Genomic DNA, 26,019 nt, shown 5'->3' with positions numbered 1-26,019 from the left:
AGGCTAAATGCTATGATATTGTGCTTTGATCATGTTTTTTCATATCGTTAAACGCTACAGAATTAAAGTAATCCAGATTATTTTTAGGGTGTTCATTTTAAAGATGTATATCCTTAGGGGTGCTTGGTGGTTGAGTGGTCAGAGAGCACGTCCCATGTTAGCATATTCCTGAAGTGCTGATTGCTGGTTTGACTCCCAACCTCAGCACCTGTCATTCCCTGAGTTTCTCCTTATTTCCTGTCTCTCTGCACTGTCCTATCAAAGCAATTACATCCCCAAAATATCTAACATAAATAAAATAAAATAAAATAAAAAGATTTACAGTAGGCTACTATATCTTTAGTTTGAACCAATGGGCCTGGGAAGTGTTGACAACACTAGGGAGGACAGTTATGGACATTGCATTATTGATATTGCTGATATTTGTCTGTTCTGTTTTAATCCTCTTCTTAGTGCTTTACTCATTGCAGATTTTCTTGCAATGTTTGATTCTCATGTCTGTCAGACATGTTAGTAGCTGTTAGCCTGTAGCCTATAGGCTACTAACAGAGAGGCTCAGTTTCAATCCTCTGTTGGCTGTGGTCTAAGAATGGTAGCCTGCACATAGCCTAGATAAATATTTGAGCAAAGCCTGATGGAGCTGAAACATGTCCCCTCTTGATAATTTCAGTGTAGCTTGTCTCATGAAGTGACTCGCCCACTGACTGGTGATCCCTTTTAGATGACACAGATGTTGTTGTCAACCTCAGCAAAGGGAATGGTGTTCCTGCTCCACCTCCTGGCCTCAGACAGACAGAGGTCCAACTCTCTCCCTCAGGAAGCGTCGGCCAAAAGTTTGAAATCTGTTCACAGCCGAACAGGCACGACAGAGAAACATGAGCAACAAACAAAGCTGCAAATGTGTCACCAAGGGATGGAGCCATCTTGAGCCGGACACAAAAATGACAGAAAATGTAGCTAATTCTTTATTGTTGCAAGATCACTATGTGGAAAAAATACATGCAGCAAACTCATCTGATCAACACCAACTACATATTTTTACTCAACTGTACGCCTACAGTTGAGTAAAAAGTTAAATAGTTTTAGTTAGTTGAATTTATTATTTATTTATTCATTCATTCATTAGTAGCCCTACTACTTTTATTTAGGCTATGTCTGCCAAAGCAAACAAACTACAAGAAATCCATAAAAACAATTAAATATATGACTGGAGACTAGAGTAAATCAATATGATATTAGTTGTCAAGATGGTCTACGCGCAGTTAAACTATTTTGTTAGATTTTCAAGAATATAATGTAAAAGCACCAAACGGTTACCATTACAATGGCGCTTTCCACGAACAAGGGCCTCCATTTCCCATAAGCCATCTGATACTGAGACTCGCGAGACCTGAAAAGTCTCAGTCCGTTTGCGGCTGCGCAATATCATTCTGAAAGTTGCACGGTGAGCGACGCCGCGGAGGAGAAAGACAACGCAGTGAACAAAACACAATGGCGACGGCGGCGACAACGGCAGGCGGAACGGGCTCAGGCGGACCGGCCACCGGCCCGGTCGGTGGCGGGACCGCGGTGGGACGAAAAAAGGACGGCGGTCCGTCAACTAAATTCTGGGAAAGTTCCGACACGATATCCCAACTGGAAGCGGTGCGGCTGTGGATCGGAAAGCACTACAAGAAGGTGAGCTAGCTGCCCCGCTCCTCCATTGATCTCTACGAAGGCCTGAGTCTCGCTGGCACAATGGGGCGCTGCTACGCTCGCCCGCTGCGGCTAAACCAGAACAACTCCGGCGAAGAGTAAAGCCTACTATACAAACTTTTACGGTGGTTGTGAGTTGCAGCTTCAACGCGCTCGATGTAAACGTCCCAAACACGCCGCTAAGTAGGCAGCCTAGCCAAGCGGTTGATCACGGAGCTAGCTCGGAGCTAGCCGGCTAACCGTCCGCTCGGTAACGTTTATCATCAACACACTCGGAGAGAAATGCTTGCAGAGGAACTGTAGACGGGTATTGCAACTTTTAAACGCACACTTGCCTCATTCCTTAGTTCACAGCGGTGAGTAGCACCGCTAATGGCGCGAGTAGCCAGCCTAAATGTTGGTCACGGGACTCCATGTAGTTTAACATCTCACCGTGTTAGCCAGATAAGAACTAGCATGTCTTTTTATTCCCGCTCAAATGACCTTCTAGTCAGAAAATAATAATCGGCACACTGTGCGTGTTTTTAATCAGAGCAGATGCATTTCCTGCTGCAGAAGAAGCAGTGTTGAGTTTTGTCAACACAGCAGTACCTACACCGGGCTGTGTTGTGCAGGCTGCAGTCGCCCACTCGGTTAGCCAAACAAAGAGTGGTCCACCTGTCTCTTCATGTTTTCATTCAAACCCCCGGCTTGAGTGGGATCGACTGAAGAAAACCTAGATTAATCAGTTTCAATGTAATTTAACCGATCAAGGATCGTAGACGCATTTGTGGAGCCATGGCTACATGTTTGAAACATAAGCATATGTGGAATAAACATGCTTGCATTGCTAACCCACATGCTCGGCATTAGTTTGTTTATGTCCAATCACTGTACCTAGTGCAGTTAAACTGGGCGTGTTTAAGGCGAGAGGCGCGACTCCATGATGTGGTTGACACTGCCTTTGTTGTAAATAGACTCCAACGTTGTGTCTTCTTGTGAAACAGTGTTCGTCTTTGCTACAGAGGGAGTGAACATTAAATCAAGGCCAGAAAAAGTGAATGTTTGCTTGAGATTTGGTAAATGAAAGACCCATAATCGCTAGGCTAAGACTCTTCTCAGGCATACACAACATCCAGGGTACCTCACAGCCTCTGGTGTGCTACAAGAAAAACACACATTTAGGTGTCCGCTTCAAATTTTCCTCACCTTTTCTATGCAATTATGATGGCGTATGTTAGTAAGACAGTCATTTATGTGACTTAAATTTTCCAGATTTTATCTGTCATTGTTTTGAAAAGTTTTTTAGTACCTGTTGGATCATTTGAAAATGCAAACAATAGTGAATTGATGAATAACAAAGTGGGAATAATGTTTGTACTTAAATTGTTTATTTATTTACTTCTTGAACAGGGTTGTATGCTGTTTTCAACTTCTTAAATATGAGGATTTGATGACATGGTGGATGTTATAATGGGGACTTTGACTGTTTTCTGGAATTTTACATATAAGACATTAAAACCAATTAACACATTAACCTAATGAAAATAATTGATAGCTGCAACCCTATTAATAGTCCAAGTTGAAGGTGTCCTTTCCCCCATTTATTGCTGAAACTTTGTTGTTTGTGACATGCAGCTTGAGGTGTGTGTGTGCACGCATGCATGCGCACATGTGCATGTTTTTCCTGGGGTTGTCAGAGGGCTTTGGTGGTGTGTTGGCCGGGGACGGGGTGGCTGGTGGTCGTCCTTAGGTGGAACTTTTTGTGTTAGGTGGAACTCAATTTATGTTTCTAGAATGATGAACAAATGTTTTTGTTGATAGAAAAATCAAAATCTCAGATTTATAACTCGCCTCAGATTCAGTCATTCTCACTCCTCAATCAGCAAAACTGGAAGTGCCTGCAGCAGACAGCTGCCCAGATGTGTGCTTGAGAATTACAGAATATTGAAAACTGATTGGACAAATTGACCAAATTGACACATAAAGGAAGTGAGGGTAGACCTTTTTTTTCTCATATTTCCCATTCATTTGGCTTGGACACTGGGTGCACCCAAGTCTTATAATAGTAGGGGAAATTATTTATCATTCTCTCTCAATAAATGCCTTTATCTCTTTCTGCTCCCAGTATGTCCAGAATGACTCCCCCTCCAGTAAGTCCCTGGCGGGTCTCGTTATCCAGCTGCTGCAGTTCCAGGAAGACGCATTTGGACGCAGGGTCAACAATCCTGCTCTTACCAAGCTACCTGTAAGCACAACACGCACAACACAAACATATCATATGTGCTTTGTAACACAGGCAATCACCGTTAATGCAGATATGTCATATTCTGTTTCTTCTTCTTCTGTTTCAGGCCAAATGTTTCCTGGATTTCAAGTCCGGGGGTGCTCTCTGTCACATCTTGGGGTCTGTCTACAAGTTCAAGAGTGAGCAGGGCTGGTGAGTTCAGTCATGTTGATCAGACTCGGAAATTCACAGGGTCCCTTATAATAACATTTTTATTTCTTGAGAAATTGATGTGTTAAAATCCTGTTTGATGTAAGTGTGGTATGAGATGGGTAAAGGTAGCAGATGTATTAATATATTAAACCCATAAAAATGAAAATCTGAAGAAGTTAATTAGTAAACAACTGTCACATTGGCTTCACATGCAAACTGAGGTTGCTCATGGGATCCTGTTTGAACTAATGTGATTATTTAACACAATTACTCATTAATCTGGAGACATGTTGCAGTTACTGAACTTTGAAAATATTGGGGGAAAAGAAAATAGAATTGTATGTAGACTTTCCAGTTATTCTCACATCTTTCCTTCCAGTCTTTCAGTGATACAGTATGTTTCGCCTGAGCTCCTTAAATCATAAATATCTGGGGATTTGTATTTTTGTATGCTGATTTGTGAGGTTTGACAAACGACCAGTGAAAGGTCTTGGTAACTTAAATTCCCCCTGAATTGAAAACTGAAACTAACTGTTTTCTGTCCTCTGTCCCCAGGCGTCGATTTGACCTGCAGAATCCTTCACGGATGGACAGGAACGTGGAAATGTTCTTGAATGTAGAGAAGAACTTGGTCCAGGTATGACCTATATTGTCCACACACACAGTATTTCCAACTTGTATGCTTGATGCTGTTTCTGATATTTTAGCTTAATCTTTCTGTCCTTCCAGAATAACTGCTTGACTCGACCCACCGTCTTCCTGTCATCGGACATCGAGCAGAAACAGGCCAGTAAGCTCAAAGACATCATCAAAAGGCACCAGGTAAGCTCCAACACAACACACTATCAAACGGGGAGTTTTTTTTAATTTTTTTTAATTTTTTTTTTATTTCGGGCATGTCAATTTAAATAATCATCATCACACTTCATCTTAGTTCAAATAATACAATACACATGGCCGAAAGGGAAAGCGAGAGAAGCAAAAGCTTATCTAGTCCCGCCCCCATTACCCACAGAATAAAATCTTTTTCATAATAAGTTTTGTCAGTCAAGTGATTTCTAATGACAAACTCTGTTGTATCTCTCTCTTCAGTTGTTTGTTATTATTTTTTCCCCTCTGTCCCCCCCAGGGCTCCATCACCGATGACAAGTCAAAGGCCACCCACCACATTTACCCTTCACCCACCCAACAAGAGGAAGGTAGGGTTGAATTGTCTGTAACTTGCACATCAAGTCTGTTACCACTTGCATCATATTTTAGGAAAATTATATTTATGACAAATTATTAATTTTTCTACGAAATACTCTGTACGTTGTAAAGCCTGTGGGTTAGTGTGCGTGTATGTTTACACATGTCAGCAATGGTTTGTCTGTGTTGCAGAGGAGTGGCTTCGTCCTGTTATGAGGAAAGACAAACAGGTGCTGGTGCACTGGGGTCTCTCCCCAGACAGGTGAGCCTTTTACCTGTTTATACTTTGTATATATTACTTGCACTCCAATTGTTCTTATCCACATTTTAAATCACAGATTTTTCTCTTTCTTTTAAAACCATATTTTAAGATCGTAGAACCAGTACTGATGGTTTTGCTGAAATATGATCCCTTTTTATACCTAAAAACAAAAAATCTGTGTGGCCTTCAGTCGCGGCCTTATCCATTAGTATTTTGGGGCTCCTCCACATACCCTTGCGCTTCATACAGTGTCATGTTTCATTGATGTAATCACTAAGTCATGGCTGTTGTTGTCCTGTCAGCTATGATACCTGGGTATCGGTCAACGAGGTGGACGGAGACGTGGAGGATCCTCCGAGCACTGACAGACCCTGGAAGGTGAGCACGAGCAGAGCTGAACTGAAATAAGTTTAACGGCCTGCAGTTTTAAAAAGAGTGTTTGGTATTGAAAGAAATGAACGAGCAAACAGTGTGGAGTCAGACTGTCGTTTTTCATATTTATTCAAATCCCTTTAGTGGAGCAGGTTACACAGGACATCCTGGTTGTGGCTAGGAAGTCTTGTTGCAGAGGACTTCATTATAATTCATGAAGTGATAAATATTTTGATTCTGCAGAACATCGAAAAGCATTTTTATGGAGCATGGGTATTGCTTATGCTCCCACATAACAAATAAAAAATGATCACAAGAAGATTAGAAGAAAAGAAAAGTCAAATGACTCCTATTATTTTGCTGCTACTGTCACAAAATAGCTGCGCTCCTCCTGAGGTTTTTATCGTGCAACAGTGAGTCAGTTCCACTGGGAAATGATGAAGGAGAATCAGGGCAGCAGTGTAAAGGGATGATTAGATTCCTGTAGGATAAACTGCAGTTAATAAACGAGTAGCGCACTGCAACTCAGACGCCGTGAACAACCTCTGTGTCATTCCCTCTCTCCGTCAGGTCCATGCCAAGTGGGTTTTAGACACAGACGCCTTCAACGAGTGGATGAACGAGGAAGACTACGAGGTAGACGAGAACAAGAAGCCCGTCAGCTTCCGACAGAGGATCTTCCCCAAGGAGGAAGAGGTTGGTATTGTGCTTGTGTGAGTGTGTTTGACACCATTTCTAGAGGGTTTCTGTTTTGTCTTTCTTGAGAACTTCCACCAGACAATCCTGGTGCTATGGTACAATTTGAAACCAAACTCAAAGATATATTTTGAGTTATGTCAAGTTTAACTTGTCATAACTCAAAAACATAAGACCAGTAAAATGCAGTGTTTCTCTACTGAACTGGAGAGCTGCTGATGGGAGTTCTCTGAGTGACAAAATTAGAACGAGAGCATGAGTATGAGTGTATTTGCTGCAGGTTTGTGTGGCTTTGCCCTCTGGACTGTACTTGTTGTCGTCGTCGTCCTCCTTCGTCTTGGTCTTGCCTCTGTCTGTTTGTTGTCCATCCTTTCCAAGCCTTTCCTCTCTCTTTGTCTCCTGATATATTTCAGGGTTTCTGTCCATGCTTGGAAAGTACATTTTGAGTATTTATCAGAATGTAAAAATCAGACAAGTAGCCTGAAATACATTTGACACAAATGACTTATCATGGCAATATGATTTGCATACATATATGACACTTGAAGAGTATACATTAATATTTATTTTTGCCATGCAGATATTTAATTGCTTCTAATTAATGTCAGATAATCAAAATGAACAGCAACTGAATCAAAGGTGATGTTTTACTCACTTTTGGTGAACAGTGGCCTTTAAAGTGAAACTATTTACTAGTTAAACTCAGACAAAAGTTCATCTGCTAAAGACAACTGCTAGCAGATGAATATTTCGTCACAATGAACAAACCCTGAAGTGAAGGGTTGTTTGAAAGAGGACAGTACACAGGAACCCTGATCACCTCCTCCACCACCACGGCATCCCTCCCCCTCCCTCCCCGCCGTTGTTCTCCCAGCGCTTCCCCCTCCTTGTGTGTGCAACCGTTCCATCCTCTCATTCTGCGGCTCTTTCTCTCATCCTCCATCCCTCGCTCCATGCGCTGCACGGGGTTTGTCTGATCAGTCTTCCCGTACACCCGATCGCAAGGAGCGCAAGGCCAACTCCGCGGGGAAGAAGAGGAGGCGCTCGCCCTCGCCGCCCAGCACTCCCGTCGAGTCCCGCAAGAAGGGAGGAAAGAAGGGGTAAAGAGACCAAACTTCAATATTGAGATTTACATACAAATCTTTACATGTTCATGTTTTTGTTTTGTTTTTTGTCGACATTTTTAGGAAAGCTCAGCAGTTTCTTGAAACGCTAGTACTCTTGTTTTAAAGGGATAGTTCAACATTTTGGCAAATTGGCCCATTGCCATAATCCCTATAGTTTTAGGAAAACAACTCTGTCCAAAAGAGCATTTTGGAGTTGTCGGAACTCTGCTCCGCCGATCTAAAAATAGCTTGCACCGACAATTAAAGGGATCAAACGTTATGCTATGACTATAGGGATTATGGCAATGGGCCAATTTGCCAGTGTTGAACTATCCCTTTAAGGAAGCATCGCTGGACGTTTCAGTAGCTAATTTTTAGGCTTTTGGTGTGTTAGTGTTTCCAGCAGCAGGATCATTTGGGCTGTGGCATGATGTGATTTATAGCTTCACTCTTTGTTTTTTAGGAACCCCGGGCCTCACTGGAAGCGACGGGGCCACAGAGGTGAAGAGGAGGACACGGAGGAGGACATGACCAAGGACATGGATGACTCATCAGCTGGTGCCAGCATGGAGGAGGGAAGCATGTCCAAGAACGGTATGTGTGGCCACCTGTGCTTTGGTTGAATACAAAGCCATACTGAATCACATTAATTTAGGCAAACCTAATCACAGCATTACATGAGTGCATTTTGCAGAACTTCAAAACGTTTATTGTGCAGACAGTTCATGCTGTTCTTTGTCCTGCACTGGTAATTAGCTGGAGTTGGATGTGCACCTTATCTACCGTCTAGATAAGTATAGTGAGCTACTCTGTCATCTTTGGAGCTGGATTGTGTTCCCCATAAAAATAAGATTTCTTTGTTCTATTGTGTTTCTGCTTTGGCAGAAAATCTTCTTTAATGTGCTTATCTGAACAAAAATCAAAAACCAGTTTCACTGTTTATGGTGGAAATTGAGGCATTCCCCTGAACCAAGTCAAATTATCATATTGCCCACAGTACTTCACACTGATTGGCGGGACTAGATAAGCTTTTGCTTCTCCCGCTTTCCCTTTCGGTCATGTGTATTGTATTAATTGGATTGAGATGATGTGTGATGATGATGACTAATTGACATGCCCGAAATGAACCAAATAAATAAATAAATTATGATCACTTGGCAAAACTTTAAAAAACGCAACATATTTTTACTTGAGAAGACATATTTAGAAGACAGAGACAATCTGCACAGCTTATGGAAAATAAGGTATGATTCTGGTCCTAGTAACTACCAAGTTAAAGAGGAACTAAGCAGGCTTTTTTTCCCGCCGGCTTCATTGTAAACAAATGCACATGGGCGAGAGCAGCATAACCAAACAGCAGAAAAGCGAGCAGACTTGCACAGTTCCCCAAGTAATGTGATGCCCATAAATAACTTTCTTTCACTGTCATAGGTTTTTATCCAAATGTTACCAACCAGAAGAAATGACATATGAGAAGGAAAAAAAAATTAATATACAATCCCAGGACTTACATGTAGACAGTCGAGTACAGCTTGTTTGTCGACAGGTCGAACATAAATGTTATTGTGAGTAGTCCATAATGTGTGGGATGCCATGAAGCAGCAGCCAGCTCCATATCAGTACAAAATTAAGAGAGTAATTTGTTTATATTTCATCAGTCTGAAGACTGAAACCACATTTCATCATGGTCTACATTTACAAACATGCGAGGATACCGTTTTGTTTCATGAATCTCATCTCGTCATCATCATCACTTTTTTAGCAAGTGTAGATATCGGTCAGCTTAGTTGTTTGTTTGTGTTCATTCAAGATATTTATAATTGGTGCTCCTCTGTCAGATCATTGTAATAATTGAGTTTTAAGTCTGAATCCTCTGGTGGCTTTTATCCAATTCCCTTTGTGGTGTTGTGCCCTTGAGCAGCAAGAAAAATCCTTGGACACACACAGACACACACCATGCTCCAGTAACAAAAGTGGGAAAACAGCTCGAGGATGTGATTTGAAATGAATTGAGCCTGATCTGTATTCTCCCTCCTCCCTGTGAAATCAAACGCAAAATCCTTACTAAAGATGCCGTCTGTAGACCAAGTCCCATCTGCGATGGCCCACTTTTAGAAAAATCTCCTCCATTTTCATCCCAACAGACGCACACACTCAATCTATTTTAGTGTCCTCTTTTGCAAAGAGGTGCTGGTTAATGCCTTCATGCCCACAGCTGAATTGAACCCTCTTTGAATTTTTTTTCCTCATTCCTTGTACCCTGAAGTGTCTCTTTCTCTTTGCCTCTCTATACAGCCAGTTCAAAGAAAGACAGTGAAAATACCCCAGTGAAAGGAGGGAATGTGGCCGACTTGGGTATGTATCTGTGACCTGTGAGTTATCCATGTCGCTGTGTATGAATTGTGTGACCTTCAAATATCAGTCATACTGCAGTGTGATATATCTCCACTGAAATCAGTTTTTATTTCTTCCAGATGACATGGAGGACGACTCTGTGCTGTCTGGAGGAAAGGTAAGATCACTGACTCAGTCCAAGTGCCGTATGAGAAGAAAGAGGAAAGGGGTTTACATTGCACTAATAGATGCTAATAAGTTATTACAGTCCAATGTGATGTGGTCAATCACTGTAAATTCCAAAACATAATGCAACCAATTTGTAGCAAAACATGTCCCCACTTCAGGCTGTCTGTCATCAGATAGAGTAATGTATAATAGTAATCAAAACTTCATTTAAATGACACTTTTCAAAACAAAGTTACAAAGCAACAGTACAAATAATAAAATCCAACCTAAATTATAATACTAACTATACAAGAAACACTATCAATAATTAGAATAGACAAGTCACTTGAACCTTTACAGTGCACTGAACAATGAATAATCAGTGAACATTGGAGATGACCAAGCATGAACAAAAAGTAAAATTTATGTTTTTATTGGATTAATTTACTAGTAATCTTTCTGAAAACTCCCAATGGCTTGTTTGCAGAAATATAAACACATATATATACCCCCCCAAACCTAAGCCAGCTCCTCCTGAATTGTACTTTTTATCATGGAAATGGATCAAGAGAGAGGTTTTTGAAGGTTTGCAGGGATTCTGTGAAATGTGTGTGTGATAACAGTTTTGTTAATATGCTTGTTCCCCCTTTTAAAAAAAGGAAGAGAAAGTAAAATCAGAGATTTTGTCATTCGACAGTATCATCAATGTAGTGTTAGAGGTTGTCAAGAATAACATACTGATCCAAGTCCGTTTGACTTGAGTCTTGATGCTGAGAAGCTTTCAAGAACTTGCACCGGATACATTTCCATTTCAGAGGACCATGAAACTTGACCTTACACGTTCATAATTAACTCACACAACACCTAAATCACGCTGACCTGTCGGACTCTGTCTCTATTAGGACGATGAAGAGCAGGGCAAAGCTGAAATCAACCGGCTGATTGACGCTGGTGAAGACAATGTGACTGAGCAGACTCACCACATCATCATCCCCAGCTATGCTGCTTGGTTTGACTACAACTGGTAAGGCAGTTGAGATAAAAGGGAGGCCTTGTTAATCCTTCATTGAATAAGAAAGTCATTGTGGTATTTGTCCTTTGATTTAAAACCACTGATGGTCATTTGCTTTCCTCCCTCCAGCATCCATGAGATTGAGAGAAGAGCCTTACCTGAGTTCTTCAATGGGAAGAACAAGTCCAAAACTCCAGAGATGTGAGTTTACATAGACATAGAGGCTAAACCACCAGACAAGTTTTTGTAAAACATGTTGCTTCTGACCTCCAGTGATGCCTTTCGTGTCTCGCTGATCCCTTTGTGGCTCTTAACAGATATTTGGCCTACCGCAACTTCATGATCGACACGTACCGCCTCAACCCCCAGGAGTATCTCACCTCCACCTCCTGTCGCAGGAACCTGACAGGAGATGTCTGTGCCATCATGAGGTGAGCTGAGACCCATGAGCATGTGGCATGGTGTAATGGAATAGATCAAAACGGTATAAAGTAAAACAGATAAGCTGACTCTGCTCTCTGCTTCTAGGGTTCATGCTTTCTTGGAGCAGTGGGGTTTAGTGAACTACCAGGTGGATTCAGAGAGTCGCCCGTTGCCCATGGGCCCCCCACCTACGCCCCACTTCACTGTGCTGGCCGACACGCCCTCTGGCCTCATGCCCTTGAACCACCGACCTCCACCGGTAGGGACGACTTAAACACCTTCAACCTTTTTAAGTGAGAAAAATGTCAGTGTGCGTTGTTTCAACGAGCATTATCCAAGATGACCAGTGTGGTGTGTAAAACACTTTTTGTACAACTATAAGACAAGATTTCACAGTTGCACAATGGAAACATATACAGTATATGCTGTCTGAACACAGCCTAAGAGGGAAATGAAGAACAGGAATGGAAATAATGGATGTACATGAACAAAAGTGTAATGCTAGACCCACAGACAAAAATATGGTCGTTTGAAACACAATAAAAAAATAACACGGAGGCCTGTTAATTGCACTAAAAAGAACTATGTAAACATTGTTGCTTCATGTGTTGTTTTTTCTTCTCTCCAGATTCCTCCTCCACAGCCAATGCCCAACTTTGCAGACAAAGGCAAAGACAAAGCCATCGACCTTCAGAACTTTGGCCTTCGCACCGACCTGTACAAGAAAAACCAAAAGGTCAGCTGATCTCATGACCTGCGTGTCCTTATCCTCTTCATTATTCTACTAACATGACACTAATTGCATATTTCTCTGTGATAATTTGTTTTTGGCTCCCCACAGGGTAAAGCAGTCACCTCCACCAGGGAATGGACTGAGCAGGAGACTCTACTGCTGCTAGAGGTGAGTCTACTGCTGCTGGCCACTGAAAACCACACTCATCCTCATCATCACTTGCTGATTTTTATAATCTCTCCTTTTTTTCTGCCCTCCTACTTTTGAACTACCCCCATTCCACATTATTGTAATCTTCCTCCTCTCCCTCCATCCAGTCACTTTCTGACTGAATGAATGAATGTTTATTAAAACTCAAGAAAGACAGCTGATGTGTGAAACTTTTCTTTTTAATTCTTCATTGAACAAAGAGAACACATTTTTGCCACCACACTATCTTACAACCCCTCAGTCTGTGCCTCGGTCGTCCCACTCCACAGTTGCTTTTGTAAAAAGCTTGTATACTCACTCCCCTCGTCTTCTTCCAGGCCCTGGAGATGTTCAAAGATGACTGGAACAAAGTGTCGGAGCACGTCGGCTCGCGCACCCAGGACGAGTGCATCCTGCACTTCCTGCGGCTGCCCATCGAGGATCCGTATTTGGAGAGCACCGAGACCACTCTGGGCCCCCTGGCCTACCAGCCCATACCCTTCAGCCAGTCTGGAAACCCCGTCATGAGCACAGTGGCCTTCCTGGCCTCTGTGGTCGACCCCAGAGTGGCATCTGCTGCTGCCAAGGCAGCTTTAGGTAAGAACTGAGGGGAGGAGACTCAAACTCCATCACATCTTTGAAATGTGTCCATAAGTTCTGCAATCAAGTTTTACTATCACTGTATGATCATTTCTACAGAAATGTATCAAACGTTTTTGCTGGGTAATCAGAAATATGTCAGTACCTACACTTAATACATGTTTTTGATCTTTGAAAATGTTTTTTTGTAGTCCTTCAGTTAAGTGTAACTTCATTCCTGTAACTGCAGTTGTGTGTAGTAGTTTGTCCCCTAGATCAACAGATAAACACACAATAGATAGGCGATAAATTTAAAACAATATTGCCATCAACTAAAAAACATTTTCAGACTATAAGCTCAAACCGACAAGAATGGTTAAGAGAAAAAATGCTCCAGTTTATCTGTTGTGTATGTGTATGTAAATATGTGACATATTTTAGATAATAGAATAAACATGAGGCCCTCTCCTTTTCACTCTGTCTCTTAAATGTAATGTAAATGTATACACCTCTCTGTCTACAGAGGAGTTTTCCCGTGTTCGTGAGGAGGTCCCGGCTGAGCTGGTGGAGGCTCACGTGAAGAAGGTGCAGGAGGCAGCCAGAAGCACCGGAAAGGTTGACCCCGCCTTCGGCCTGGAGAGCAGCGGCATCGCTGGCACCGCCCCAGAGGAGCCAGAAAAGACAGGTGAGCAATGCAGCGAGGTGGAGAATCTGGAGCATCTACAACAGAATGAGGTTACACTGACATGATCCTGTTTATATAAGCTCCTGTGATCAGCCTGGGAATCATAATCAATAGCCAGTGAATGGAAGTGTTAAACTGGAAAGAAGAGAGGTGGTTGTAGGTTTATAACTTGATCTTTCTCACAGGAGGTTCGATGTTTTCCTCTGGTGTGATATCTGCATCCACTGGAGGGCAGCACATGGCAGCAATAGCGTCAGTAAGCTTTTGGGCTGGGAGAGGCAAACCCAATGGCATATTATTGTTGACTGTGTGAGTAATGGAAAGAACCAAGAGGAGTTGTATCATCACCTCTGAAACAAGCGTTTTTGGTTTTTCCTTTGATTGTCACCTGAATGTGTGGCAGTGACGCTCAGTGTGTCACATTTGAAAACAACAAACATATCATTTTTGACCAGCAGGGGGGTGAGCAGCAGTACAGAAAATATCAGTGTTGTGCGAGCGAGCGGGCATACTGCCGTGGTAACCAGTGGATTAAATCATCGGTGGCAGATGGGGCAGGAGAGCGAGAGGAGGGGGGAGCAGAAAACTGGGTCATCCCACTCCACCATGTGCTCATCTCTTTTCTCTCTTTCTATTTCACTCTGTGCTTTCTTGAAACATCTCTCTGCGTCTCTTTGATCCCTTCCCAACATACACTCACTCAGTCAGTCACTCACACACACACACACACACACACACACAATAGCAATCATTTATCACACCTGAATTGATGCCCTCTAGAGCCACGGCTGCAATCAATATGCTTTAATGCTCCCATTGCCTCGACCGACCAACACACACGTCACGCGGTCAATAGCTGAACCTCTAGCGCACGCTCAAGTGCACTCATGACACGGTTTAACACTCAACCATACACATGTATTCAGCCAATCACGTGTGTGTGTGTGTGTGTGTGTGTGTGGTCATTTCGTGAGTGTGGGTGCACTCTTCACACCCATCCCTGAGGGCCTGTTCACTTAAAATGCTTTTGACCTTAATTTCCTCTTCAGAAGCCCTTCCCCCAAAAACTAGTTAGTTTGTTTTTGACTGAGAGAATCAACAAATGCGTTTTATTAAAAAATCAGGGTGATAGGTCAGTGTCACCTCCTCCTGTTCCAGATGTGTTACAAGTGGTGAACATGATGGATTTGTTGTGTAATCTATGTATGATGATTAGACATTCATGTAGGCTGTCTTACTTGTACTTGTTTCTTGCCCATGTTCATGTGTTTTTGGAAGCATAAAGAACGAATGTCTGTCCGTGCGACTTCATTTTATCACTGTGACATAATGCTAACTTGTCATCACACTATTCACTTGCAGAAACCACAGAGCCAGAGAAGATGGATACCGACACAGACTCCCAGCAGGCCGATAAGGTGAGACCATCTTTTCTGTGTCTTCATGTGTCCTGCAGGATCTGACAGCTCCTTTTTATACCTGAGTTTTGTTTCACTTGTTTTAATTTAGGATTAAGGGTGAATGAAAAAGGCAAGGCAGGATGAAATTTACATCAACATAGTCTACCACAAAACTCCAACCATTTTCATGACAGTAAATCTATCAGCATGGGTCACAAATATTAAATAAAATTTTAAAAAACCAAGTTCCTCAAACAAGTCTTTTTTAGCAAACCTTCGTCAAACAGCAGTAACACTGCCCTGTTGTTGGGCACCAGGTGTAGATTAATACACACGCTGTATTCTAGCAGTATTTCGAGCAGCAGGACTGTCAAAACAAACTCCAGTGTGTGTGTTCATGCTAATGAAGCGACAGGTCCCCTAGCACGAGTGTGGTTCTCAGATGTCAAATTAGTTTTCATATAGAGCAGGTCTAGACTGTTCTCTTTATAACATTTACAGAGACACTAACACACCATGAGCTACACTGTGCACAATACGTGTTTTCACAGTGGAGCGCCATGGCACAGAATAATCACAGTTTTTGGCTTTGGATACACAGAAGGTCCAACTTTTTTAGGACTTGTTGACATAGAAAAATAGTGAATATTTGTATAAGTATGGAAATATTTTCTTGGAACTGAAGCATTAAAGGTCACATGAACACTTAAATGGAGATGGAAGACAGTTTACCTCAAAATGTCAGCATTTATTGTAATGAGTAAGTGTTATGAATAGGATCTCACTTAAATAATAACAGAAATTACTTCCAAATCCCGTGTCTATACCAACCATCTCTGCGTGGGCCGACCGTATCTCTTCAACACTGGTTCTCTCTCCCACCTAGTGTTTAATTTTTCCACTCTTCTACATTTGGTCTTTGTCTCTTGGCTTGGAAAGGCCCAGGGGGAGAATTTAATGGCACTTTCAAACGTTCACATTGTCCCCGCTCTGCTGGGCCGGCTCCCTGGTTGATGGCCTCCTCATTAGCATCCATTAACCAGTGTTAGACACTTTGTCCAAATCACAGTGATTGTTCCCAAAAGTTAAGTAGGGTCTTGACAGGATCTATTATTCCACTTGCCCTGAGCCATCACAGCCTTTTATCTTCCTTTTCAGTTGTTGGTAGGTCATGTGTAAAAATAAGTCATTTTCTTATTCAGTTCATTTCTTATTTATGTTTTACAAAGTCTACAACATGTTTTGTTTTATTTTTATTTCCTCGCTTTGAGCATCTTGCAACACTCAGTTTCCACTTGTTTCAAGTCAGATCTACAAGTCAGACCTGTGTTGTCTGACACAGGCATTGGTCACTAATTGTTGTTTTGTCTTAATCCTTCAGGCCGAGCTAAAGGACGAGGCAGAGAAGCCCAGCGAGTCTGCAGAAAAGAGCGACAAGACGGAGACCACGGAAAAGGTGAAAAAGGAGGGATCAGAGACATCGGAGCGTGAGGAGGAGACGGAGGAAGCAGGGGAGGCCAAGTCATCTCCAGCAGGTAACCCCCACAAAGTCTGCTTGGTTTATTATCTATTATCTCTTTGCCAGGAAGTCAAGACGGTGTCATCAACTTGCTAATATCCAATCAACAGTCCACTTTACCGCCAAATCGGTCAAAGGTAATCAGAAAAACACTCCAGAGTTGCTAAATGTCTGACCCTGTCACCACCAGACAAAGACAAGGAGGAGGCTATGGAGACATCGTCCTCGGAGCAGGAGAAGGACAAGGAGGAGAAGGCAGCTACGGAGGAGGGAGAGGACAAGAGGAAGAAGCTGGAGCATGACATTGGAGAGGGAAACATCGCCACGGCGGCTGCAGCTGCTCTAGCATCTGCTGCCACTAAAGCCAAGGTGAGACTGGAAAATCAAACTTGCTGACTTGGCATTATGTGTGTGTCCGTCACAAAGTTCACTTTTCTGTATCATAACAGTACCATCTACTAAAACTACCTCCTATCTATTGTAGCACTTGGCAGCAGTGGAGGAGAGAAAGATCAAGTCCCTGGTGGCTCTGCTGGTGGAGACCCAGATGAAGAAGCTGGAGATCAAGCTGAGGCACTTCGAGGAGCTGGAGACCATCATGGACCGAGAGAAAGAGGCTGTAAGTCAAAACCACAACATGCTCCCTGTGTGTCCAACTTGAGATTGAAGGCATTTTCACACCAGGAAAGTCTGTTAGTTCAATTGCGTCGGTCCAGACCATTGCACTTTTTTGGCAAAGCCAGATATACGGTGAGCAGGTCTGGAAACGACTTGAGCGCCGATGTTTTTGCAATGGCCCTGCACAACCAGGAGTGATGGCACAGTATTAATTATTGCATGCACTCATATTCCTCCTGCGCTCAGTGAGGGCTCTCAGCTGTGGTTATTAATAATGGAGGTGGTCTGTTGACTTAAGCTCATCCTGCATCTTGAAATCACACTCTCTGAAGTGTGACTTTAATGTGAAAGACTGAACATAACACATTAACAACCTACACACTTTCACTTCTCAGTCGGTTTTAATTTGATGTAATTATCATAAAGTCCTCACTCAGATTTACTGAAACACTCTTTAATCCTATAGTGTATATATCCTCAGTGTCTGTTGATGATGATTTTTAACACAAAGGTGGCAGGTGTAAATCACAATGACAAAAATGTTTTAAAAACGTTTTTGTCAAATGATCTTAAACTCAACAACAAAATGATGTAGATGACAAGGAAAGTGGTGATTTAAAATAGAGGTTTTTGGAATGAGCAGAACCGTGGCACACAGTCGTCCTTCTGTGGTGGCTATGTTGAAGTAAGTGGTCAGTAAATATTTGGAGTTCATGGGCCAGTGTTGGCATGTAAACAAGTTGTTTCCCCTCTCCATCCAAATCCTCCACACAGACCGAATAGGAGACACAGAGTTGCATCTTTGTGAGGGGACCGAATTGCAAATAAAAGATTTTCCAGAGCGAAGTGCTTGTAGGCAAGTGAAACTGTTACCTGCCTCCACAGGGCAAATGAAAAGCCCTCAGCTGTGCGTGCGTGTCCTGCACCCGGACAATCCCCGGAGACGCGACTGAGAGTGTAAAATTGTGTTTTCGCCGCGGAGGCATCGGGAGCGTAGCCCAGTTTCACAGCTGTAAATAGTGCATGAAAAGGACTCCGGTTTACATAAGCTTTCTGAAGACTGGAGAGACACCAAACCACCGCTGCTGCTGCCATAGGCTGTAAAACACTGAGCGGCTAAAGAAAATTCACAGCTCCACACAGAACAACAAAGAGACACAAGACAGTTTTACGCAGGCCGTGCATGCTCTTTCTCCCACAGCCACTGCACTACAAACCTACTGCGCTGTCCTCTTGAAGAAGATTGTCACAGAGCAGAGAAAGATGTGAAGTTTTGAGAGTTCCACCTCGCAGCCCTCTGCTGCTCTAATACAAGACACTGGAGATGGTTGGCAGTGGCTCTGTGGATTATACAGGCAGCCAAATTTCAATAAAAACTAAACATAATAACCTCCACAATGGTAGGATTTATTGCAGGTCTGTTGTATTGGACTACATTAACTTGGTGTTCCTAATAAACTGCCAACAGATTGTAAATTATTCAGTCTCATAAGATCTTAGGCAGCAGCTGAGGGCAGCAGCAGCAGCAGCATTTTGTCTTTGCAAATACATTGAACCACATTTGACAGAATATTATTATATATTATTTCTAAGACTTTGACAGTTTAAAGGTGAAAAAATAAGTAGTCCGACTCCTATCATCACAGAAGATAAGTTGGCCAATGGAAATGTGATAAAGCCTGTTTGATGATCTTATCCAAATTCTCTGATTTCAGCTTCTTAAATGTGAATATTTCTGGTTTCTTTTTTCCTTTATGACAATAAACTGAATATCTCTCTTTGAGTTTGTGGACAAAACAAGACATTTGAGGACGTCATCTTGTGCTTTGAAAAACACCGACATTTTTTAACATTTTATTGGCCAAACAACTAATCGATAATGAAAATAATCGTTAGGTGCAGCCGATGAATGTAGGCCACTCTCAGCTTCAGTGTGGCCAAAATGCCTGCGCTCACCCACCAGTCCATGATGCCACTCGTTGTTGATCCTTGTTCCATTGTCTTCCTGCAGCTGGAGCTTCAGCGGCAGCAGCTGCTGACCGAGCGTCAGGCCTTCCACATGGAGCAGCTCAAATACGCCGAGATGAAGGCCAGGCAGCAGATGGAGCAGCAAGCTGCCGCCGCCGCCGCTGCAGCAGCAGCCGCCAGGGCCCAAGGAGAGGGACAGGCCCCTGGATCGGGACCCCACTCCGGGCCACCTCAGCCAGGCATGCATCCAGGAGGACCCCCGCCCCACCACGGAGGACCGCAGCCACACCACCACGGAGGGCCACCACCCGGTGCCGCCATGCACCCCGGCTTCCCGCCAATGGGTCACCACCCCATGGGCCCACACCACCCAGGACAGACAGGTGAGGGAGGCACAAAGAAGAGACATGAACATTATTTAAAAAATACTTTTGCATAATTTGTCCTCTGTTAAAGGGATAGTTCAACATTTTGGCAAAGGTCCATTGCCATAATCCCTATAGTCATAGCATTAGGTTTGTTACCTTTAATTGCTGGTGCAAGCTGTTTTTAGAACGGCGGAGCAGAGCCGCAAGCTGCTTAGAGATACGCTACGGAGGCTCATGGGATTTCTTGGTTTCCCTCATCAAACTCATCAAAATACACAATCCAACAACTCCACAACGCTCTATGATAGGGTTGTGCCGATTGGCGATCCAATCGTCTATCGGCGATTGGAAGGACGATCGGCGATGTTTTGTTTTCTTGCCGATTTTACACACACACATACTCGCTACTTTTTTATTGATCTAATGCACAATCTGTTTGTTTTGTTTTAATGAAGCCGCTTGGCTTGCTGCTTCCAACTATACTCTGTCAAATGACAGTGTTTCACCAATCAAATGCAGCCACTGGCGACGTCCAATCAGACGGAGCCAGGTAGTCATATGACCGCACACAACATCTCTGTGGTAAACAGGGTGGCCACTCCGCCTCAAATTTGAGGAAACACGTTTAGCTGGTGTTGTGGCTGTGAATAGGCTGCTATGCTAGGCTGCCGACGCCAGCCCTGTATGTTACAGCCCGACGACGTGTTCACTGATATGCCACAAATAAATTACGTCCGCCATGAATAGATTTTTCGGCTTTCGGCAACGCAATATCGTTCCGTTCATTGATCATAGCGCTCTTTCTCCGTTATTAGCCCTCACACACACACACACACAGAGAGAAGCGCGCATGCATGACAGCAGGGCACGGTAAAAGCGATACTCATACGCCGCCGCCGCCCCAACCCCCCCCCCCCCCCGGTCGAACGAACACGTGGAACGAGAAAGGTCTATCGGCGATCTCCAGGGAGGGCGATTGGGACGATCTGAGAATGTCAAAATCGCCCAACACTACTCTATGATATAGGAACGTTACGAGACAGAGTTGTTTTCGAGGGAAATTCATGCAAAACCGGTGATGCGTGTTCCCGTCTGGGGCAGTTTTTCGGCAAGCAGTCTCTGCAATTGCCTCGAAAACAACTCTGTCTCTAGCGTGGTGAATGTGCAGCTCACAACTTGTCCACAGTTGTTGGATTGTGTATTTGATGAGTTTGATGAGGGAAACCAAGAAATTCCATTAGTAGATCTGAGCAGCTCACGGCTCTGCTCCACCGTTCTAAAAATAGCTCGCACCGACAATTAATGGTAATGAACCTACTGCTATGACTATAGGGATTATGGTAATGGGCCAATTTGCCAAAATGTTGAACTATCCCTTTAACAGATGGCTAATTTTGCAAAAGTAAATCAAGTAAAACTAGCATTTATCTGAAAGAAATGTGCACATTTAAAAATTGGTTGACAGTTTATCATTACATTTTTTTTTATACTAACCATTGACTTATCTGTGATTTTAGTTGTGATGATCAGATCATGTTGCAATTGTTTTATCAAATTCTGTCTTAATTTTTCCAAATTGAGACTTGAGCACAACCATTTTTGTGGGTTCAGTTAGTTTCTAGTTTGAAACGAGACTGAAAGTTTTTGTCTAAACTGAGCTCCTGACTGAACACCTCCATCACTCCTCCTTCCCATTGTCTCCACCAGATAAAGGTCTGATTGGTTCCCTCTCTACTCTCTCCACTGCAGGACCAATGGGACCGGGCCAGCCCATTCCTGGGCGTATGATACCCGGCCCGCCCTCTGCCGGCCCCCCTCCTGGCGGCATGCCTCCCATGATGCCCCCACGCCATCCTGGAGCTCCCAACGGCATGTGTGAGTAGAAATCGCCTCGTGCCACTCTGTCTCATCGTGTTTGAGTTATGTGTGAGTTTATATGTATAAACCTTCGGTGATCAGTTTTTTTTGTGCCGAGTTCATCATTTAATTCACCCAAACCTTAAAAAACAGTGGGTCTGTTTCTAGAATCCAGTGTTTACATCACAAACAACCTAAGAGGAAAAATAAAGGTTTCTGGGAATCCAAATACTGCGTTGACCCGGCAGCTGCCAGCTGGTATTTACTTTGAATGTCAGCAACAGTAAATGTTTGGCTCATTGCTGATTATCAGCATCACATCACACACCATGCATGCAGATGACATTGATTTCTCCTGTGTTGTCGTGTCTACAGCCAAACTATAACAAACATATGGTAGTAGCACAAACACATTGTTTCCAATAAGGCAAAGATTTAAACCCTCTTTTCCCATAGATCTATTTTTTAACAGGTGCTGTGTCTCTACCTGTGCTTTGAGAACAGTATTGAGAGATAAAACTTATTTTGAGACAACGTTTTCCAGTTTTATATTCTTGGATTGCCATTAGCAGAAGTTTTTCAGCACTTACAGTCGATAGTTTGACAGCTCGGCAGACAGATCAGAGAACATTGAGTGGGTGTTAGTTGCTCTGTATTTTTCTGTAGAAATGAGAACCCGATTCAGTCCTGATCATCTGAGCATCACGGATATTAAATCAGGGTTTTCTCTCTCTGTCTCACATATATTCAAGTTCAAAGGAATCAAATCAAATTGTTGCCTGTGGTTCAAATCTGTTCCTATAACAACAATCTGAAGTTGAAGCTTCACTTTCATACTACACAGTGTTGCATTTTTAATATTTGCACAGGTAATATGAGATGTTGAAATGCAAACATTACATAAGTCTGAAAAGGTAGACATTATTTGGTGGAGCAGGAATACTTTGGTTTCTTGTTAAACATTTCATGAGCCTTTGCATTTACCCGGCAGCACCGAGCCCCCCCCCATCCCCAGACCCTCTGTCAAGTCTCATTTACCATCAAACCTGTTTCTATCTGCTCTGAAACCAGCATCTCTCTCTCCTCCTCCAGACCCTGGTCCAGCACCTGCACAGCCTGAGGCCGTGCCTGCAGCTCCTGTGGGCCCTCCAGCGCCCCCGAGTGGACGAGTGGCTGACAACTAAGACCTACACACACACAAACATAAGCAAAAGCACACACGCATACACACACACACAAAACTAACTCTGTCTTTGAAACTCAGCCCCCCCCCCCTCTTTGATGGCCTTTGCTACTGGCTCGATCTTTTGTCCTCAACACTCAAAGCGACCATAAACTTCATCACAGGACACACACAAACACACACTCACACACTCAGGGTTAAGTGGCAAGGGTAACCCAATTTTTTTTCTCTCACACACATCCAGACTTCCTCTCAGGGCACAGCGGCGACGGTCGTGTAGTAATAAACACTGTTTTCTGCTCTGTCGGGCCAGACGGAGGCTGGAGAGAATGAGACTGTACAGAAAACAAAACGGAGACAGAACAGATAAAACAAACCTCAGTCTGTCTCCACCTCTTCCTCTTTTCAATGCTGTTTTAAACGACACTGTAACCCCCTCCCGTCTTTCAAATGCACACACGCACCTCTCCTTGTCTGGTACCTCCTTCTCCAAGCCAAACACTGGGGGGAGCTAGTGTGACCAGACGGCCGGCAAGACGTGCAGGGGTCTGTGTGTGTGTGTGTGTGTGTGTGTGTGTGTGCGCTCTAAGCAACCTGAGCTGTAACACATAACACACAGCTGATTCAAACATAACAACATAAAGAAGAAGAAGGAGGGGGGGGCAGCCTGTCCTCGCTATTGTCATGTCGAGTATCTACCTCTCGCTCCTCTCGAAACGATACACTGTAATTCTTTGCGTGCGTGTGTGTCTGCGAATGTGTGTGTGTTCACGATAGCGATGTGTTTGATGGTGACGCCTCCTCTGACCACGTTTTGTATCGCATGTAAATTATTAATGTTTAAATTAAGTTAGAGAAATGTCCAAAACATTTACAGATAGGAGTTTGATTCACGTCTCTACTGCTGAACCCAAACCAAGATGGCGTCATCCAATAATGCTTCCTACTCAGCTGGCTGCCATCTTTGATTTAAAGGATGAGGAAATTGTAATTTGCTGCACAGGCGGGGGCAGATTTGTAACTTTGGGCAGAAAGTGGCTTTTAAAGTGGATTTAAAAATATAAATACACCATACTTACCCTCTATATTAACTGAGGTAAACATTCACTCAGCAAGAAATGGGGCATGTGTCGGGACTATTTTCAGCTGAGGATCCTTTTCCAGCAGCAGCGGAGCTCTGTTATCACAGAGCAGTAAGATAGGAGGTCAATACGTGCAGCGCGCGGCTGGTTTTGTCTCTTTTCCTTGGACTTATTGATAAGAAGCATTAATGTTGAAGTCTCTGATCCGACGACGCCAGAGTTCACTCACATACTGGGTCAGAGGAGGGTCAGACTGATAAACACACCATCATTCACACCTCCTGTCATCAGTCGCAGCACTGTATCTCACACACACACACACCGAAACGTAAGCTAAGCTGAGGCTCACACTGGAGGCTGCGTGCACACACCGACTTGGCCAGACCCTGCCACAAAGCACTGGACAACCACACACACAACACACACATAAACATGCACATACATGTAATCTCCTGCTGACCTTCACACAGCCTTTACAGAGAGGGAGACGCTGTGATGCGGCTCGACTGAAACATCAGAACACAAACGACGCTCTTGATCAGCGCGGTGGGCTCGTAGATGTTTTTAGGTGCTGATACTGTAGCGAATAACCCCCCCCCCCACTTCCCTACTGCCACCTCTGCTCAAAATTCTCCTAACGCCTTGTGCTGCCTACCTCGCTAACCCCCAACTCCCACTCACACGCGTCTTCACGCACTGACGTCTTTGCTTCTTTTTTAGCCACGGTAAAAACTTATCTTAGCAATAGCCTCATTCCTGTGTATCAACCTGTCTGTGGTCCGTACACTGAAAAACTCTGGGCTGCCAACGAGAAGCAATTATGATTTCACACTATAGTCCTTTGTCCTGTGCTGTTGCATTAGATTAAAAAAGGTACGCAAACAAGGGGAGCAACCACTGAACGTTTCTTAGTGATCGAGTAGAAAGTTAATCTGGAACTCTTTTATTTGGTGGTTTTAAGTCATTGTTCCGAAAACAATGCCAAACAGTCTGTAACAGTTTCTAACATCTCAAATAGGAATGTTTGCTGGCTTCCTTTGTCTCATCTTTCACTATTTCCTGACATTAAGTGGTTAGATTGTGTGATTGATCAAGGAATCAAAAGATTAATGTATAGTGACAATAGATCAATAATCATTGGAAGTTAGCAGTGTGAATAACCAGTTTAGCCAATTTAATGTCAGAAAATATTGGAGAATCTATTTCCGGGAATCCAACACTTGGGATTTGTTCAATGATATCTCAGAAAAGCATAAAATGCTGAGATTTAAAGATGGATATTTGGGGTATTTTCCTGATAATCGTCTAGATTTCACGTTGACTTGTCAGTTAATGAAAGTGGAACTGTACTCAGCCCCTGGAAAAAGCAGCAGAAGCTGATTAATCTATTAATCTGAACCATTTAGTAGCTGTCCTTTACTCGCACAGCATTCCTGAGCAGCAGAGTCAAAGACTTGTAAAATGATCGACACTGGAAACAGTTGCTGTTCTGGAATTTTCCAGTTGTTTACAAATCAAATGGTCAAATTTCCAACATTGTAATCACAATCGTCCTTCAAACTTCTAATAGCTTCAAGGACGATCCGATCTGTTGTGATAGAGTCAAAAGCTCCTGGACTGCTGCAGGGGACTGGGCGATGTAGTAAAAAGAACCACAGCAGCCACTAAAGGACCTGGAGACAGGTTGAATGTTTTCAGCCTTAACACACATATATGTATAATAAAAACATCCTATTTGATATGAATAGTTCAGTTCCTATGAACGTCTGACTTGAATTAGCTGCATTCATTTACCATTGATGAAAGTCTTCAAGTTCCACGCGCATGTTGTGTTCAAATGAAAACTTCACCACTTTCTCCTGATAATAAAACAGCATCGTCTTGCACCTTGTCCACCGTCGACACACTTTGAATAATTAGTCCAAATGAGGTTGTTTTTAATGTGAAGTCTTAACCCAAACCACTCCTGCCTCCCCACCCTTCGCTAGCACTGTTAGTATCTCTGCTACCTCTTCCTCGTTCATCTGCTAGCTACCTCTTCTAGAAATCTTCCTCTTGCTATCTGCTACCTCTTCGCACACCCCTTCGCTACCTCTCGTTCCTTTCTTTTTCATTTTCTTCTGTTTCCTTTTCTTTTCTTTTTCCCGCCCACATGACTGCTGC

The 26,019-nt window shown here is 43.2% G+C and overlaps 1 protein-coding gene across 2 annotated transcripts; it reads left to right on the top strand.

Moving 5' to 3' along the window:
- The first annotated feature begins 1,416 nt into the window (after window positions 1-1,416).
- On the top strand, window positions 1,417-24,450 carry smarcc1a (SWI/SNF related BAF chromatin remodeling complex subunit C1a). 2 transcript variants are annotated; one of them, XM_085803474.1, is made up of 28 exons: window positions 1,417-1,677; window positions 3,803-3,922; window positions 4,029-4,114; window positions 4,670-4,751; window positions 4,844-4,936; window positions 5,244-5,313; window positions 5,495-5,564; window positions 5,867-5,942; window positions 6,507-6,632; window positions 7,638-7,732; window positions 8,202-8,332; window positions 10,034-10,093; window positions 10,213-10,250; window positions 11,143-11,264; window positions 11,382-11,453; window positions 11,570-11,683; window positions 11,781-11,934; window positions 12,304-12,411; window positions 12,517-12,576; window positions 12,936-13,194; window positions 13,700-13,861; window positions 15,224-15,279; window positions 16,643-16,796; window positions 16,971-17,149; window positions 17,265-17,399; window positions 19,410-19,749; window positions 21,484-21,609; window positions 22,684-24,450. In XM_085803474.1, the coding sequence occupies exons 1-28, from the start codon at window positions 1,492-1,494 to the stop codon at window positions 22,773-22,775; spliced, it is 3,366 nt and encodes a 1,121-aa protein (XP_085659600.1). In that variant the 5' UTR covers window positions 1,417-1,491; the 3' UTR covers window positions 22,776-24,450. The 2 variants fall into 2 exon arrangements, with proteins under 2 accessions (XP_085659600.1, XP_085659599.1); XM_085803473.1 differs by having other exon boundaries at window positions 1,418-1,677; window positions 7,614-7,732.
- Window positions 24,451-26,019: the final 1,569 nt, after the last annotated feature.

This window comes from Trachurus japonicus, chromosome 16 (assembly GCF_045865225.1).
Source record: "Trachurus japonicus isolate A0001 chromosome 16, Traja_1.0".
Lineage (NCBI taxonomy): Eukaryota > Metazoa > Chordata > Actinopteri > Carangiformes > Carangidae > Trachurus > Trachurus japonicus.
Note: the sequence above shows the minus strand (reverse complement) of the source record. Positions and strands in the feature narration are given on the sequence as shown.

What these genes read in the sequence shown, in the direction of transcription:
- smarcc1a (XM_085803473.1), top strand. Translation starts at nt 1,492, where the DNA reads ATGGCGACGGCGGCGACAACGGCAGGCGGAACGGGCTCAGGCGGACCG. An exon ending in GGCCAAGTCATCTCCAGCAG is followed by an intron (nt 16,797 to 16,970) that starts GTAACCCCCACA and finishes TGTCACCACCAG; the next exon opens with ACAAAGACAAGGAGGAGGCT. An exon ending in TGGAGCTCCCAACGGCATGT is followed by an intron (nt 21,610 to 22,683) that starts GTGAGTAGAAAT and finishes CTCCTCCTCCAG; the next exon opens with ACCCTGGTCCAGCACCTGCA.